The 17441-nt window shown below is 40.6% G+C and overlaps 1 protein-coding gene across 6 annotated transcripts in view; it reads left to right on the top strand.

Annotated features, from left to right (window-relative positions):
• LOC140479803 (5'-AMP-activated protein kinase subunit beta-2-like) overlaps window positions 1-17441 on the top strand; it is a 161788-nt gene that overhangs the window by 8121 nt on the left and 136226 nt on the right. For all 6 annotated transcript variants that reach the window (XR_011961122.1, XM_072574011.1, XM_072574012.1 and 3 more), the window contains exons 3-5: window positions 5216-5382; window positions 7062-7155; window positions 14750-14864. Coding sequence is in view for 5 of the 6 variants with exons in the window: in XM_072574011.1 (XP_072430112.1) it covers window positions 5216-5382; window positions 7062-7155; window positions 14750-14864 (376 nt within the window). In the remaining variant the exon portion in view is untranslated. The remainder of the gene's footprint in view (window positions 1-5215; window positions 5383-7061; window positions 7156-14749; window positions 14865-17441) is intronic.

Genomic DNA, 17441 nt, shown 5'->3' with positions numbered 1-17441 from the left:
TCAATAGGAGAATCAAAGTTTATGAGGAAAGGGCAGTAAAGTGAACGTGAAGAATATTAATTTGGCCAGGAACATATTGAATGGTGAAACAATCTTATGGAGCCAAACTGCCTATGTTTTTTCTGATTTCTTATGGACCTTAAGGTGAAATGCAGGCAGTTTAGAGGGGAAATAAAGGACTTTTTTTTTGACCGAGAGGGGGTGGGAATCTGGAATGCACTGCCTGCAAGAGCAGTTGAGTAAGAAACCTCATAGCTATAAAAAGAAACTTGATGAGTACTTGATGTCATAACATTCAAGGGTTGTGGGCCAAATGACTGATAATGCAGTTAGTGTAGATTTTGTCAATGCAAACTTGATGGGCCTAAGGTCCTCTTCTGTACTGTATGATTCAATTATTTATCAGGCAGTCCAGTTGACTCCTTTTAGCAGTTTGTAAGTCTAACATTAATTTAGTAACAAAACTGAAAATTGTAACTAGCAAAAATAGAAAGATTGAACATAATGGGACTCCAGGAAATAGATGAGGGGTGACCTAATAAAGAGCTTGACGATTATGGAAAGGTTCAGCTAGGTAGACATTAGGGAAGATATTTTCACTGCGGAGTGTAAAATGGCACAAATATTCTAATGGAATTCTGAAGTACTTATTGAGAGTGTGGTTAGAATTTATGAGGAATTGTAGTTGAAATGAATAACGTTAAAACAGTTAAGACGTAGTCAGTAGAGCATGAGACTCTTAATCTCAGGGTCGTGGGTTCAAGCCCCATGTTAGGCGATACGCTAACTTGATGTTGTGAAACTTGAAAGGGTTCAGAAAAGATTTACAAGGATGTTGCCAGGGTTGGAGGATTTGAGCTATCGGCAGAGGCTAAGCAGGCTGGGGCTGTTTTACCTGGAGTGTCGGAGGTTGAGGGGTGACCTTGTAGAGGTTTACAAAATTGTGAGGGGCATGGATAGGATAAATAGACAAAGTCTTTTCCCTGGGGTCGGGGAGTCCAGAATAGAAGGCATAGGTTTAGGGTGAGAGGGTTAAGATCTAAAAGAGACCTAAGGAGCAACTTTTTCACGCAGAGAGTGTTGTGTATGGAATGAGCAGCCAGAGGATGTGGTGGAGGCTGGTACAGTTGCAACATTTAAAAGGCATTTGGATGGATATATGAATAGGAAGAGTTTGGAGGGATATGGGCCAGGTGATGGCAGGTGGGACTAGAATGGGTTGGGATATCTGGTCAGCATGGACTGGTTGGACCGAAGGGTCTGTTTCCATGCTGTACATCTCTATGACTCTATGATGTAATGACATTTTAAAAAAAAGATTAATTAAAGATAGTAAGAGGTTTGTGTGGAACATAAGCACCACCTGGATTGTTTGCGCTAAATGGTCAGTTTCTGTGTTGCACTTTCTATGTCAAAATTGTAATTATTTGGTGGAATCATTCACCCATTCCATTCAACTATATAAATTTATAATTATCATGAATTGTGTGTGATGCATCTAGGCAGGGTCCAATTTATTTATCAAAAAGAGAAATTGAAGAATGAAGCAAAGTAAGCTACATTCTGCCATTTAAATACAGGAAATACTTAGTAGAAATTAGTTGAACATGTGAAAAATCAAAATATTGAGAGATATAGTGCAAGATTCATGAAGTGCAAAACTGCAGATAATTCAATTTTTTTCAGACAGTTGACAAAATACACAACTTTTGATGTTCAAATGTCTGATCAGAATCAAGCTGTCCTTCTCAGTTATAGTGGAATAGATGTGTCTGGACAACACAAAGTAAAAGAACATTTTTTGGATTTCTAAGTTAAAAACACTTAACAATATTAGCTATAATATCGAACAGGCAATAGTATATCTTGGAGAGAAGAGATGTGAATGTTGTTTTTTTTTATTTTAACCTAATGCATTTGTAGATTTGTTTTTGTGCTAAAAGAGAATCAGCAATTGGCGCTATGATGTGTTCTGTCTCGAGCATTAAGCAACTCCCAAATTTGATGGGAGATGAAAATAACATATGTTCATCGTAAATGGAAGTTTTTTTTTACATGCTTTTCTAATGATGATCGAGAAATGCCTCTTTTTTAAAAGTGTATTTTTTTTCTTTTATTTTGCAGTATTACTTGGGTGTGGGGTTGGGGGGGGGGGTGCAAATTGAGATTTGATAAAGGTATTTGTTAAACCATTTAATTAAATGATTAAGTCAACATTTGTAGGATGTCTGTTTTGTCATATTGTTGGATTGTATAACTTTATGTATCTAATATGCACACAAGTGGAGAATTACAGATGTTGCACTTTTTAAGAGTGAATGTAAAAATACATACACCATAAGAAAGTCAGTTTAACTGTTTGATCTTTCAGCTGGAAAGCTAATAAAGACAGTATCCAAGATAAAAGTAATAGTCCCTTGGACAACAAGGATTAATTAAAAAAGCCTGCATGCATTTATGAAGGGTAGATGTTGTTTAGCTAAACTGAGTTTTTGATGAAGTAATAACAAGACTTGATGAGGCTTATAACCCATAACCCTTACTGATTCAACATTTGTCTAATTCAGCTTTGAATATACTTCTAAGGATATATTTTAAAGTGCCAGATAACAAGCTTGAGAGCAAATTAAGAGCTTGTGTAATAAAGGTGATAGTGGTAGCATTTCTGCGAAGTTTTCTGCAGAAAGAAACAATCAATGCTTGTCTTTTGAGCTGAAGGAATATAAAAAATTACATATTTATGGTTCCACAAAGATCAGTATTAGAATCGTTATTTTTTCTGCGTTAAAGATGTAGACTTCAAAGTTCTGGACAAATTTCAAAGTTTATAAAATAAACAAAAATGTAAGCATTGTGAACTGTAATGGCTATTACTTAACCACAGGCTGCTAGAATGAGGAGACGTGGCAGATTAAATTTAAGACTGAGAAACATCAACTGGTACACTTTGGTAGGAAGAATGAAAATGAACAATGCAGCATAAAGTATACAATTCTAAAGGGTTTGCAGAAACTGAGGGAACTTGAATTTTACGTGCAGGTATCTTTTAAAGTGACAAGGCAGGTTGAGAAAGCTGTTAGTAAGAATACTGGATACGGTCTTGATAAATAGAGGCTTGGTGTACAAAAACATCCTCATTTCTCATCGCTACTCCTTAGTAAAACTTTGAAAGCATTGTAAAGGATACATAAAAGATAGGGATTAGAGTCTTCCATTTCAGGTTGTACCTCCGTAAACTAGTATCAACAGGACTTGGCCTTTGAGACCAAACAATTTGCTGGATTCTGGGGGGTTACATGATCAGTGGGCTGCTGGCCTGTGACATCACTTGCCACTGTGATCGAAGCCTAGGATGTGGCCTGTTGCCTACTGCCTATGGTAATCTTGGGCAACAATATTCCAGAGAAGGATGAAGTGTTGGAATTGAGAAAAGACAATTTCAAGGAGGCGCTTCAGAATTCCATGAGCTTCTGGTGGAATTCTGTGAGTGACGAGGAGGGGATATAATCAGTACACTGATTATGAAATTGGATAAAGAGTGGAGCTGGAAAAAGCACAGCAGGTCAGGCAGCATCAGAGGAGAAGGGAAGTCAATGTTTCAAATTGGAACCTTTTATCAGGCTTGGGGGAGGGGAAAGGGGCTGAGAAATAAATAAGGGGGTTGGGGTTAGGGGAAAGGTGGGTGGAATGATAGGTGGATACAGGAAGGAGGTGGTTGTGATTGGTCAGTGGGAAGGGTGGAGTGGAAACGCCACCCTTTATCCGATTTAACTCTCTAGCATCTGCAGTTCTCACTATCTCAAAGTCGCTAATTAGGAAATCCAGTCTGTTACCTAGCAATGAATTGCCTGATACTAAGTGCTAACTTTTAAAAAAGAACTTTGCTACTGTGCTGTAGGGAATGAGATGGAGGCATCTTAAACTAAATATTCTCTGGTTGCTGGAAATACAATGTGACCATGGATATACTGGTGAAGTTAGAGCTGTCCTCCTTGGAGGAAAAGTTTGAGATGAGATCTGCACAGAGAAATGGCCCTATTGGCAGATAGGTTGAGAATCAAAGATTATGAATATAAGTAATTGACATTATAACTGGAGCCAGTATGAGGTGAAATCTATTTTTACACAGTGAGTGTTTGGGAGCTGGAAGGCTCTGCCTTAGAATGTTGTTAAGCTATGGTTTTCAAAAGAGTTCGAGAATTATCTGAAGAGAAGATTTGCAGTATTATGTTGACAAAGTGGATGAATTGATTTATTGTCACATATATTTTGTTACAAAAGACAGTGAAAAGTGTTGTATATTGTTGCTACCTTTAAACACAGAAAAGGAGACCAAAACTTAGAATATCAACTAGAAAAATAAAGAAATAAAGTTCAAGTTTTCAACCCCTCTTGTTAAGTGCTCAGTCATGGGTCTGGATTGGCCAGCCATGACTCCCCTTGCCGTGCTGCCAGAACAAGTGTTGCCACTCTTCAGTGCCATCTCACCTCCACTGATATTGCTGCCACATGGAACCTTGCTGGATCTTGCCAAAGCAACAACAAATGATGCTGCCAGGTCCCACATAGGCCCAAACCCAACCTGTCAAGAGTATGCTCAGAGTCCACCTCACCTATGCAGCCACTGCTGATGCCACCGGGTCTCATATTGGGCCCAAACTCACCTTCACTGCCAATCCACGAATCGGTGCTGGATGCAGTTGCAGCGGGCCACCAAACTCACCTTCGCTGCAGCAGCCATGAGTCAGTGCTGGGCTCATCTTGTTAGTGCAGAAGCTGCTGGAAACCCATACTCGCCACTGATACCATTGCCACGATGGAGCTCTTCATGAGGTAAAGAAAAAGAAGAACCATGAGAAAAGAGGGCAAAAAGAAAAGAAAAACTGCAAGCCTTGAGCTCAAAAGCTCTATTCTGCCGTCATCTTGAATTAGAACTAGTCAAAGTTGCTCTTGCAGTGTACTGGCACAGGCAGGCAAAACTGCCACCTCCTTGGCTGTAACCATTCTGTGTTTAAAACAAAAACTTTCTTTTCCTTTGTGTGCTAACTAAGTTCACCCTCTTCGCTAACCGTTTAATTTAACTATCTAGTTACCGAGAAACCACTGTTTTACTGCTACCATATGATTCTATAGAAATTGTAGTTTTAATGCTGTTTACTTCTGTGTGTAACTTTCTTCAAGTTTCCCCTTCTCAATGTTTATTTTGATATTGTAGCCTCTCACTGATAAGGAATTTGTATCCTGGCAACCTGATGTAGACGAATCTGTAAAATTTCCTAAGCAAGCTCGCCCCACTGTTATTCGCTGGGTGGGTGGCGGGAGAGAAGTGTTCATATCTGGATCCTTCAACAACTGGCATACCAAGATTCCACTTATTAAAAGGTAAATATGTGCAGTTTACAACTCGCTGAGAATCTATCTCTTAGTAGAAGAAACAAACTTCATGGTTCTTGAGCCTCAGTGAAGGTTCCTAATTCAAAGCTGTATTGAGTTTCATTTTAATTTTGGTAAATTTTTCAATTTAATTTAATCCATTAACATGTTTTGAAGTTTGAAGCAAAAGTATTGAGAAATTGGATTTCCATTTGCAGATTATGTTTCTCACCCTGTTACAATATATTGCAGTTGTCTAAGTCTAGAAAACTGGGTGAAGGTTGTGACCAGCAAAATGCAAAAGAGCTACAAGTCTGTTTGGAAGTATTATTAAAATAGGGTATGATACTTCACAGCTTAATAATATGAATGTTCATAAGCTTTCCACTTATTTAAAGTGCATTATTCCTAATATGTAGAATGAATGTGGATCATTTGATGCCTGTAGAGAATTGAAGTGCATAGGTTTGAATTAATGATTGGCACTTACTGTTATCCTATGTATCTTCCATAATGGTAGAATGAGTACAGTGATCTACCCTACCTCTGATAAAATGTGACCACACAGTAAATCCTCCTCAACTGGTTGAGACGACTCCAGTGCTAAATGCTGGATCTCCATAACCTGTGTTGTACACAGTCATACCGTCGTGTCTCTAAGCATAGGTTAAATTGATGTAATTAATCAAAGGGGTGTGACTGCATCCTGAAACACATTATCCACGTCTCTGTCCCTCTCCCTGAAGTGTGGTAGTGTCTGCAGTTCATCAACTCTGTGCCACAGTTCTTTGAGCAGTCAACATTTGATGCACGTATACTTAACTGTATTTCACTCTGGTGTTAACTACCTCTCACATACTACATTTCTATTCTCTTTAATTAATTTGGATGGATAATATTTTAAAGATATATTTCTTAACAGAACGCTTCAGCTATAATAGTCTCCTGTTTTAAATCAGTTGTCATACAAAATACACGGAAGAAATGCCCACCATTACCCACCCACCTGCTTCTTTTCTGTGGTGTTTCAACTCTTACAGGAAGAAACAAGTTGAAGAGTTTCTGTGCCCCTGGTTTTCACTTCAAGCCATCACTGTCCTTCTCATACAGGGTCTCTCTTCTCTTTATGGAGTAGCTGACCAGTTCTGTCACATTGTTTGAGAGGCTATTGATTCCACTGTCTCTCCTACTCCTCATGAAGCCAGTATCCCTGCTTTTGCTCAGTCTTCATGAATTTGCCATCCCCTCCCTTTCTCATGCTGTTTCAGAAGCACTAGATTCTCTCTATGGCTCAGGCTCTGAAGATCAAGATCAAATTTTCATCTTAAAAATATTCATTTCTGTATGAAACTTCACATTTTCCATCAAGCATGATAAAATGTGTTTGCAAGAAACAAATTGTAGTAATATAGGATTTCTTATTAATAGCTGTTTAATCCATAACATCATATAAAGGGTTTTGGCTCTGTCTTGCCCTTTAAAGTGCAGTCCAGAAGTAAACCATGATGAAACATGCCCACTCTGCTCCACAAATGCTAATGGTAAGAAACTGAATGGTGTCATCTGTACTGAGAACTGAATTTCTATGTTGATGCTATAATAAACTGAAGGAAATTGAGAAAACCAAACAAAAGGTTTCATAATGAACTGGTGGATAGTAAATTTAGTATTTGTATTTTTTTTAACAGCCATAATGACTTTATTGCTATTCTTGATCTACCAGAAGGGGAACACCAATACAAATTTTTTGTAGATGGGCAGTGGGCTCATGATCCTGCAGAGGTAAGTATGCCATTAATTTAACATGAACTTGAGCATGGAACTTGAGAGCTTGTATTTGTAAGCTTCAATGTAATAAATAAGGGGAGGAAAAACAAATTGGATAAGCATTCATGTTACATATATGATAAATAAGGCTGTTTTTCTTATGCCACTTCTCTAAGTTTTGAGGAAAGTCGATAACTTAATCATGCCATTCATATTCACACACTTTCAATGAGGTCGCTGTATTGCATCAAAGCAGGGACTCGAATGGACTTTCCCCTGCCTTACTGGGTCATTTAGGCCATAAATAATAATCCTGCTCCTGCTGGATACTACCAAGCATACTCCGTTTTGATCCAGAATGGACCTGACACCTTACTGTTTAAATTCATTAAAAACATATAAAATCATCAGGAAAAGTTCCAAAATATTTACAGTTAAATCTATTGAAGTTGAGAAAAGTATCAGGTCAGTAAAGAATTTTCATTAATGTTTTAAAGTTAGATAAATTTTGACATACTTGGCTTCAATAAGACTGCATTCATCCTAAAATGTATGAAATAGGAACAGGAGTTACCATGGGACACTTTAATCCTACTCCGCTACTCAAGGTGGCCATGGCTGGTGTTTGTCTTAATTCTACTTTCCAGCCTGTTCCCCATATTTCTCTGAGACCAAAATTCTGTTTGTCTCAGCCATTAATGAAGAATCTACAATCCCCTGAAATAGAAAATGTTAAAGATTTGCTATTCTCTTAGTGAGCAAATTTATCCTGATCTCAAGCCTATTTGATTAACCCCTGATCCTAAGACTGTGCACCCATTTTTAAGTTCCCTGTCAAGGGAAACTACCTCTGTCATACCTCTTCAGAATATTTGATTGTTTCAACAGGTTCACCTCTCATTCTTACAAACTCTGGAGAGTAAAAGCCCAATTTACTTAACCTATCATTACTGACCAACATATTAATCCAAGCAACCAATTGTGTGCTAGCCTTCAAGATAAATATATTCTTTTAGGTATGAAAATACCTTGAAGTCCTCCAACTCTCAGATGTAAACATCCCTGAGCAGATATCTAAGATTAAGGGCGTTTTAATTTGAAGAGGCATCATAATTAATATTTTTACAATTGCACTTCTTGATGATACTAGTGATACCACTGCTAATGAGTTCGTCTTAAAGGAAAATGATTGTTGATCAAAGCCATTGATCATTGAGTATAAATCTTTGACCGACAATAGAGTCATAATGGCACAGTGGGAACAAATTGGCCTGTATATCTGTCCTGGAACACCGTTTAACATTTTCATCAGTCCCAGTTTCCTACTATACTTCTATAGCCCTGCAAATTCATTTCTCACAAGTGCCTATCCAACTTTCTTTTGAAATAATTTTTCATCTCTTTTTTCCACTGTCTTCATGTTTCAGGATATTACCATCACTGCGTAAAAAATGTTCTTTCTAACAATATCCCTGCATTTTCTGCCCAAAACCATAAACCTGTATACCCTAGTCTGTGTAGTCAGCTAATAGAGACAGCTTTTCCTACCTGTGCCTGTTTAACTCATGAATACCTCTATCAAATATTCCCTCAACCTCCTTTGCTACAAGGAGAGGAATGCCAGCTTCTTCCACCTAACCTTGAAGCTTAAAAATCCCTCAATCTTGCAACCACCTGGAAAATCTCCTCTGCATTCTCTTAACCTTTTTATGCCACACTCCAAACATTAGGGGGAAGCTGAACGTTTTCTGTTTCACAATCTGAGTTGAGATATTTCAGTTAAGCTTTCAGTTGACTTTGCCAGAGCTAATTTGCTTAATTAGATCGATTATATATTCTTGGTACCTATTTCCAAATTTCATCTTAATCCAGCCCTGTATTCATAGAGTCATAGAGATGTACAGCACGGAAACAGACCCTTTGGTCCAACTCGTCCATGCCAACCAGATATCCCAAACCATTCTAGTCCCACCTGCCAGCACGTGGCCCATATCCCTCCAAACTCTTCCTATTCATATACCCATCCAGATGCCTTTTAAATGTTGCAATTGTACCAGCCTCCACCACTTCCTCTGGCAGCTCAATCCATATACGTACCACCCTCTGCATGAAAAAGTTGCCCCTTAGGTCTCTTTTATATCTTTTCCCTCTCATTCTAAACTTCAGCCCTCCTACCAATAGGAAGGAGACCGGAATTGCATGCAATATTCCAAAAATGGCCTTACCAATGTCCTGTACAGCCGCAACATGACATCCCAACTCCTGTTCTCAATACTCTGACCAATAAAGGAAAGCATACTAAATGCCGCTTTCACTATCCTATCTACCTGCGACTCTACTTTCAAGGAGCTGTGAACCTGCACTCCAAGGTCTCTTTGTTCAACAACATTCCCTCGGACCTTACCAGTAAGTGCATAAGTTCTGCTAAGATTTGCTTTCCCAAAATGCAGCACTTCGCATTTATCTAAATTAAACTCCATCTGGCACTTCTCAGCCCATTGGCCCATCTGATCAAGATCCCGTTGTAATCTGAGGTAATCTTCACTGTCCACGGCACCTCAAATTTTGGTGTCATCTGCAAACTTACTAACTATACCTCCTATGTTCACATCCAAGTCATTTATAAAAGTGACAAAAGATAGTGGACCCAGCACTGATCCTTGTGGCACTCCACTGGTCACAGGCCTCCAGTCTGAAAAACAACCCTCCACCACCACCCTCTGTCTTCTACCTTTGAGCCAGTTCTGTATCCAAATGGCTAGTCCTCCCTGTATTCTATGAGATCTTACCTTGCTAACCAGTCTCCGATGGGCAACCTTGTCGAACGCCTTATTGAAGTCCATATTGATCACGTCCACTGCTCTGCCCTCATGGTTCTCAACTGTACCAATCTCAGATTGATCTCTTTCCTCAATATCTCCCTGGATCCACCCCCCAACCCCCACCTTAAAAGTTTAAATCCTCCTGAGTAGCTCTAGCAAAGCTCCCTGCCAGTATATTAGTTCCCATCCAATTCAGGTACAATCTGTCCTTCTTGTACAGGTTACTTTTACCTCCGAAGAGATTCCAATGAGCCAAAAATGTGAATCCTCCTCCCATACACCAGCTCCTCCGCCATGCATTCATCTGCTCTATCCTTCTATTTCTACCCTCACTAGCTCGCAGCACGGGAGTAATCTAGATATTACTACTCTTGAAGATCTCCTTTTTAAATTCCTGCCTAACTCTCTCTATTCCACTTTCAGAATCTCATCCTTTTCCCTTCCTATGTGATTGGAACCAATGTATACAGTGACCTCCTGCAGGTCCCTCTTCCCCCTTGAGAACATTCTGCACCCTCTCTGAGACATCCTTGATCCTGGCACTAGAGAAGCAACATACCATTCTGATTTTTTGCTGTTGGCCACAGAAACATCGGTCTGTGCCTCGGGCTAGAGAGTCCCCTGACACAATTAATCTCTTGGAATCCGACATACCCCTTGTTGTATTAGAGCCAGAAACTTGGCTGTTCGTGTTACGTTCCCCTGGGAATCCATCACCCCTTACATTTTCCAAAACTGCGTACTTGTTTGAAATACGGATAGCCACAGAAGACTCCTACAATACCTGCCTACCTCTCTTACCTTTCCTGGAGTTAACCCATCTATGTGACTATATCTGCAACTTTTCTCCCTTCCTATAACTGCTATCCATCACATCCCCTTGCTCCTGTAATTTCTTCATTGCTTCTGTCTCTCTAACCAATCCATTCAATCTGATAGGATTTGCAACCAGTGGCATTTATTACAGATATAATCCTCAATAACACGTAAACTCTCCCTAAACTCCCACATCAACAAGAAGAGCATATCACTCTACTGAAGGCCATTTTTGCTTCTTTCAATGTACAGACCCAGAAAATAGTACTCTCTTTTTCCTCTACAAAACACTATCCAGGCTAACTTATGACTGTATCGGCGCTGCCTCGTGCTCCCACGAGGAGGTTGAACAGTTCATCCACTTTACCAACACCTTCCACCTTGACCTCCTATTCACCTGGACCGTCTCAGACTCCTCCCTCCCCTTCCTAGAACTTTCCATTTCCATCTCGGGTGACCGAATCGACACAGACATTTACTATAAACTGATCTCCTCCCACCCTGTCCCCTGTAAAAACGCCATCCCATATTCCCAATTCCTTCGTCTCTGCCGCATCTGCTCCCAGGAGGACCAGTTCCAAAACCGTACCACCCAGATGGCGGCCTCCTTCAAGGACCGCAATTTCCCCCCAGACGTAGTCGACTATGCCCTCCACCGCATCTCTTCCACTTTCTGCTCCTCCGCCCTTGAGCCCCTCCCCTCCAACCGCCACCAGGACAGAACCCCCACTGGTCCTCACCTACCACCCCACCAACCTCCATGTCCAGCGTATCATCCGCCGTCATTTCCGCCACCTCCAAACGGACCCCACCTCCAGGGACATATTTCCCTCCCCTCCCCTATCAGCGTTCTGAAAAGACCACTCCCTCCGTGACTCCCTCGTCAGGTCCACACCCCCCACCAACCCAACCTCCACTTCTGGGACCTTCCCCTGCAACCGCAAGAAATGCAAAACTTGCACCCACACCTCCCCTCTTACCTCCCTCCAAGGCCCCAAGGGACACTTCCATATCCGCCACAAATTCACCTGCACCTCCACACACATCATCTATTGCGTCCGCTGCACCCGATGTGGCCTCCTCTATATTGGGGAGACAGGCCGCCTACTTCCGGAACGTTTCAGAGAACACCTCTGGGACACCCGGACCAACCAACCCAACCACCCCGTAGCCCAACACTTCAACTCCCCCTCCCACTCCACCAAGGATATGCAGGTCTTTGGACTCCTCCATCGCCAGACCATGGCAACACGACGGTTGGGGGAAGAGCGCCTCATCTTCCGCCTGGGAACCCTCCAACCACAAGGGATGAACTCAGATTTCTCCAGTTTCCTCATTTCCCCTCCCCCCACCTTGTCTCAGTCAAATCCCTCGAAATCAGCACCGCCTTCCTAACCTGCAATCATCTTCCACCTGACCTCTCCGCCCCCACCCCACTCCGGCCTATCACCCTCACCTTGACCTCCCTCCACCTATCGCATTCCCTACGCCCCTCCCCCAAGTCCCTCCTCCCTACCTTTTACCTTTGCCTGCTGGACACACTTTCCTCAATCCTGAAGAAGGGCTGATGCCCGAAACGTCGATTCTCCTGTTCCTTGGATGCTGCCTGACCTGCTGCACTTTTCCAGCAACACATTTTCAGCTCTAATTTAATACTTCTGGCTTATATCTTTTAAATTTAATCAAGAGACATATCTCTAAACACATAATCAAGAAAGAACCCACTCTACTCACTACTGCAGACTTACTCCCCCTCTCTCTTCCTCTCCCCCCACCCACTTTCCCTCTTTCTCCTTTTCCTCTCTCTGCGCCTTACCTCCCCTCTCTCTTTCTCTCCCTGCACCCCGCTCTCTCCCTCTCCCACCTCCCTCCCCACTTGGCTCTCTCCCTCGCTCTCCCCCCCCACTACTGCTCTCTCCCTTTCCCCCCTGCTCTCTTCCCCCCCCCCCCCCACACCCCTCTCTCTTCTACCCCACTCTTTCCCCCACCATCTCTTTCCCCCCCCCGCTCTCTCTTCCTCCATTCCCACTCTCTCTTCCTCCCCCCCCCCACACTCTCTTCTCCCCCTCTCCACACTCTCTTCCCCCACCTCCCTGCCTCCCCATCTCTCTCTCTCTCCCTCCCCGACTCTTTCTCTCCCCTCCGCACTGACCTCACCATGTGTTGTCTTTGTTCTCCTTCTCCCTTTTTAAATGTGTTGTTGCTTTGACTTTTTTTCTCTTCCCAAGTTCCAAAACAAAGCAACAGCATAAAACACTAATTCCAGCTCCTAGAATTCGAGGTAGTCGCCTCCAACACCTAAAATACCTCAAAAGAGGAGCCGCCTGTTACAATCAGAAATTTTTCCCATCCTCCATCTTGGATTACCCAGAATCTGGGACCCTTAATCTTTTTCTTGCTTGAACCATCTCACCTGCCATCTTTCCTGTAGATTAGCTATGTGTAAATACTGTCATTTCTAAGGCATAATAAAGACATTCAAGCTCTGAAAGTGGTGTGGTGAATTGCTTCAAAACTGATACCTAACTTCAGATGAATTGAGGTCCAAGAAATACTCATTCACCCCTTACTCTAGAATTTATTTTACTCATGCTATCCAAAATTTTCTGTCCATTTCAACTCGTCTCGCATGCTGATCACCTGGGACCTGAATAAGCTTTTCCCTTCATGCTTCTGACTACTTATCTTGAGGTGGATTTTCATTTGTGTGAACATCAGGCGAGATTTGGTAGGATTCTGTCCTCCTGAGTGATAAGGTTTTGGGATTAACTCCCACTTCAGGACTTGTACTTGGGTATGGCCAATATCACAGTCATTGTGATTGCAATTGAGACACTAAACTGGCACTTCATTTGCTTACTTGGGTGGATGTAAAAGATCCCATCTCCCTGTTTTGAATCTTGACCAATATTTGTCCCTAAAACAACAGATTCTCTGTGTACTATCTTTTTGCTGTCGGAGTTTGTGGAGTGCTTTTTGGCCACCATATTTCCTACCTTTGAAGCATAGTCACTGTTTCAAAGAACTTTATTGGCTTTAAATCAGTCTGAGATTTCCAGTGATCATAACATAAACATTTAAAAAGGAAGACATGTATTTGTAATTTGGAAGTTGCATCGAGGAATTGTCTCAACGTTTGCTGATGATACCAAACTAGGGCACAAAGCAATTGTGAGAAACAATGCAGGATATTATAACAGAACATAGACAGGGCAGCAAACTGGTAGATATACCCTTTAGTTCAGTGCAGAGAAATGTGATATCCTTTCCATCAAGTGTGGACCAAATAATAAAACTCCTCATGACAGGTTCTAAGGCTTGGGGGTATGTACACCTTTAAAGGTAAGAGCATAGGCATTTTGTTTCTTGGCTGTAAGGACATTGGATATAATGATGATGAATAGGTCACAATGGAAGTATTGCCTGCTGTTTTGGACAGTCTATTATTGCACCAGTGGCAAATGCAGTAAAGATTCATTAACTTTATAAAATTATCAGGAATGAGAAGTTATAATTGGGCAGAAGTGTTTTATTAATGGGTTTTTGAAACATTGAGAACTCTAATAAATATTTTGAGATGGTAAACAATGTAATATTGTTTGTATTCATTGAATATGCAAAAGGGGTGTGTTTGATTTAATACAAGAAATATTTAAAATATTCCATATTCTAATAACTATTTTAATTTCGGGTAACAGTTGAGATAGAGATCATATCGTTCTAAAAAAAATTTGCTAAATGCTTCAAAATAGAAAATGTGAAAGGCCAAATGTTTCAACCTGTGTTGGAAATTTTATGACTTTTTTTTAAGGACTAATTTTTTTTTGGCGAGAAATTGAATTTACGTTTGGCATGAAATAATTTTCCACAAAATCACTAATAAGGGAACATAGGATATTGTTTGACCAGAGCGCACGAAAATTGACTATAAAAGAATCCTGAATTTTCTTTGTCTTTCTCTTTCTTTTCAGCCAGTAATAACCAGTCAGCTCGGGACGATCAATAACGTCATTCAAGTGAAGAAATCTGATTTTGAAGTATTTGATGCTCTTAAGCTCGACTCGCTAGAGTGTTCAGATACTTCAGGTGAGGAATGTATAGCTGTAGGGGGCACAATCAGTTAAAATAAAGTTAGTAGTTGATTAAAGGCTTTTTTTAAAAAAGATAATCCATTGGGAAAAACATGTACGTCTGGGTGGCAGGATGAAATTGACAATGTATTTAACAAATTAATATTCATTTGCTTCTAGTAAAGGAAAATACTTGAATTTATATAATCTCTTTTATAACCTGGGATTGTTCCAAATGCCTGTGATCCATTTTTGAAGTGTAATGCTTATTGTAATATTGGAGGCATAGCAGTCAATGCCTAGATGATCTACTTTGGGTGTTGACTGAGAGGTAAGTGTTGGTAAAATATTAGGAATAAATTCCTCTGATATGCTTTAAATTGATTAAGGTAGTATTTCATATTTTTTCCAATTTGTGTGCTTATTTTGCAAAGAAAATTAGTTATCTTTGTAAGACACCAACTAAACATTTTATTTGTGTAGTGAAAGGTGTGAAATTTTAGATAATTTATGATTTTTGCATTTCAGTTAGAGTATTTGGAAGGAACATTAAAATTGAAGACTCTTCATGTGTATGAAAGACATCTGTAATTTTGATGATTTGACTTGTTAAACAGTATAGTGAAAGTTATCTAATGTGGTACTGAGGCACTCTGTGCCAAGGGAGAAGTAATATATACACGGAATGACCAGGCAACATCCATGTTTGACTAGTCCGTGTGAAATCTGGAAAAAGGTCATGACGTTTGGAGGCTGGTCACATGTATTACCAATGTAAACTTTGGGCCTGAAATAGTTGAGAATAATACTAAAGCAAAACACCATATAATGTAGTTTAGAATACTGACCTTCCTTTCAGTGACTTCAATGAAATGGTTATTTTGAGTTCCTGCACATGGTCAACCTACAATTTGATGTAAGAACGCCCTAGGTTTGATTTCTGGTCTGTGCTGAGTAGAGCTCAGACAGAAACTAGACTGTTGGAATTGACCTTTTCACATGTGGACTCGGGTAGGGGGAAAGAAAAGCAGGGATCCTTTGTAGTGTCTCTTCAAGTGGATATTGGTTTAAAGTTACATTGAACTTGCCTCGAATGCAACCCATTGTTAAATACTCAATGAATGCATGTTGTTTTGATTCATAAGTGAACATATTTTAAAATTCAGTTGTGAGATGTGGGCATTGCTGGTTGGACTCGCATTTGTTACCTTTTCCATAGTTGCTCTTGGGAAGGTGGCGGTGACCTGCCTTCTTGAACTACCACGTTCTGTAGGCTGACCCACAATTTTGTAAGGGAAGGAATTCCAGGATTTTGACCCAGTGACTGTGAATGGCGATATATTTCCAACTCAGAATGGTGAGTGGCTTGTCGAAGAAATTGCAGGTGATGGTGTTCCCATGTATCTGCTACCCTTGTCTTTCTCGATGGAAGTGGTCATGAGTTTGGATGGTGGTGTCTTTTTTGACGTTTGGTTAAACGTCTAGAGAACACCCAGCAATTGTGAAGCTGTTATTCACCAGAATTCCTGCACTCAGGAAGACCGCTTATACTTAAGTAACATAAAGTAATAATTTTTGTGGTAATTTCTAATCATTGAAATAGAAATATTCTGTAATTCCATTTAAATGTGTGGAAGAGGAGCAGCTGAGAAGTGATTCAGTGACTGCATTCAGTTTATGGCTTGTAGTTTTAAAACCAGGATTCAAACCAGTAATGGGGAGATGTAAGTATTACATTAACTTTATAGTTTAATAGTTAAACCACTTTTATAACTTCAGGCAAGCAGAAATTATATTTCTCAACTTGAAGGCTTAATTAAATTTGGCAGAGCAGATGACTTGTGGATGTAGCATGTCGGAACAAGTGAACACTTATGTGATCCATAGTTACTGTATCTGCAGTGAGTGCCTGTAGCTTGGGGAACTGCAGCTTCAAGTTTATTATCTAGATTCTGAAATGCAAGTACTATATCAGTAAGACCTTTAATAAGGTTCCCCGCAGTAGGCTATTGCACAAAATATGGAGGCATGGGATTGAGGGTGATTTAGCAATTTGGATCAGAAGTTGGCTAGCTGAAAGAAGACCGAGGGTAGTGGTTGATGGGAAATGTTCATCCAGGAATTCAGTTACTAGTGGTGTATCGCAAGCATCTGTTTTGGGGCCACTGCTGTTTGTCATTTTTATATATAATGTGGATGAGGGCGTAGAAGGAAGGGTTAGTAAATTTGTGGATGAAACTAAGGTCGGTGGAGTTGTCGATAGTGCTGAAAGATGTTGCAATTTATAGAGGGACACAGATAAGCTGCAGAGCTGTGCTGAGAGGTGGCCAGTGGAGTTTAATGCGGAAAAGTGAGAGTTGATTCCCTTTGGAAGCCGCGACAGAAATAAGGAGTACTGGGCTAATGGTAAGATTCCTGGTAGTGTAGATGAGCAGAGCTTTCTCGGTGTCCATGTACATAGATCCCTGAAAGTTGCCACCCAGGCTGATCGGGTTGTTAAGAAGGCATACGGTGTATTAGCTTTTATTGGTAGAGGGATTGAGTTTCAGAGCCACGAGGTCATGCTGCAGCTGTACAAAATTTTGGTACAGCC

This window comes from Chiloscyllium punctatum, chromosome 7 (assembly GCF_047496795.1).
Source record: "Chiloscyllium punctatum isolate Juve2018m chromosome 7, sChiPun1.3, whole genome shotgun sequence".
Taxonomy (NCBI): domain Eukaryota; kingdom Metazoa; phylum Chordata; class Chondrichthyes; order Orectolobiformes; family Hemiscylliidae; genus Chiloscyllium; species Chiloscyllium punctatum.
This window is presented reverse-complemented; position numbering and strand designations above follow the sequence as displayed.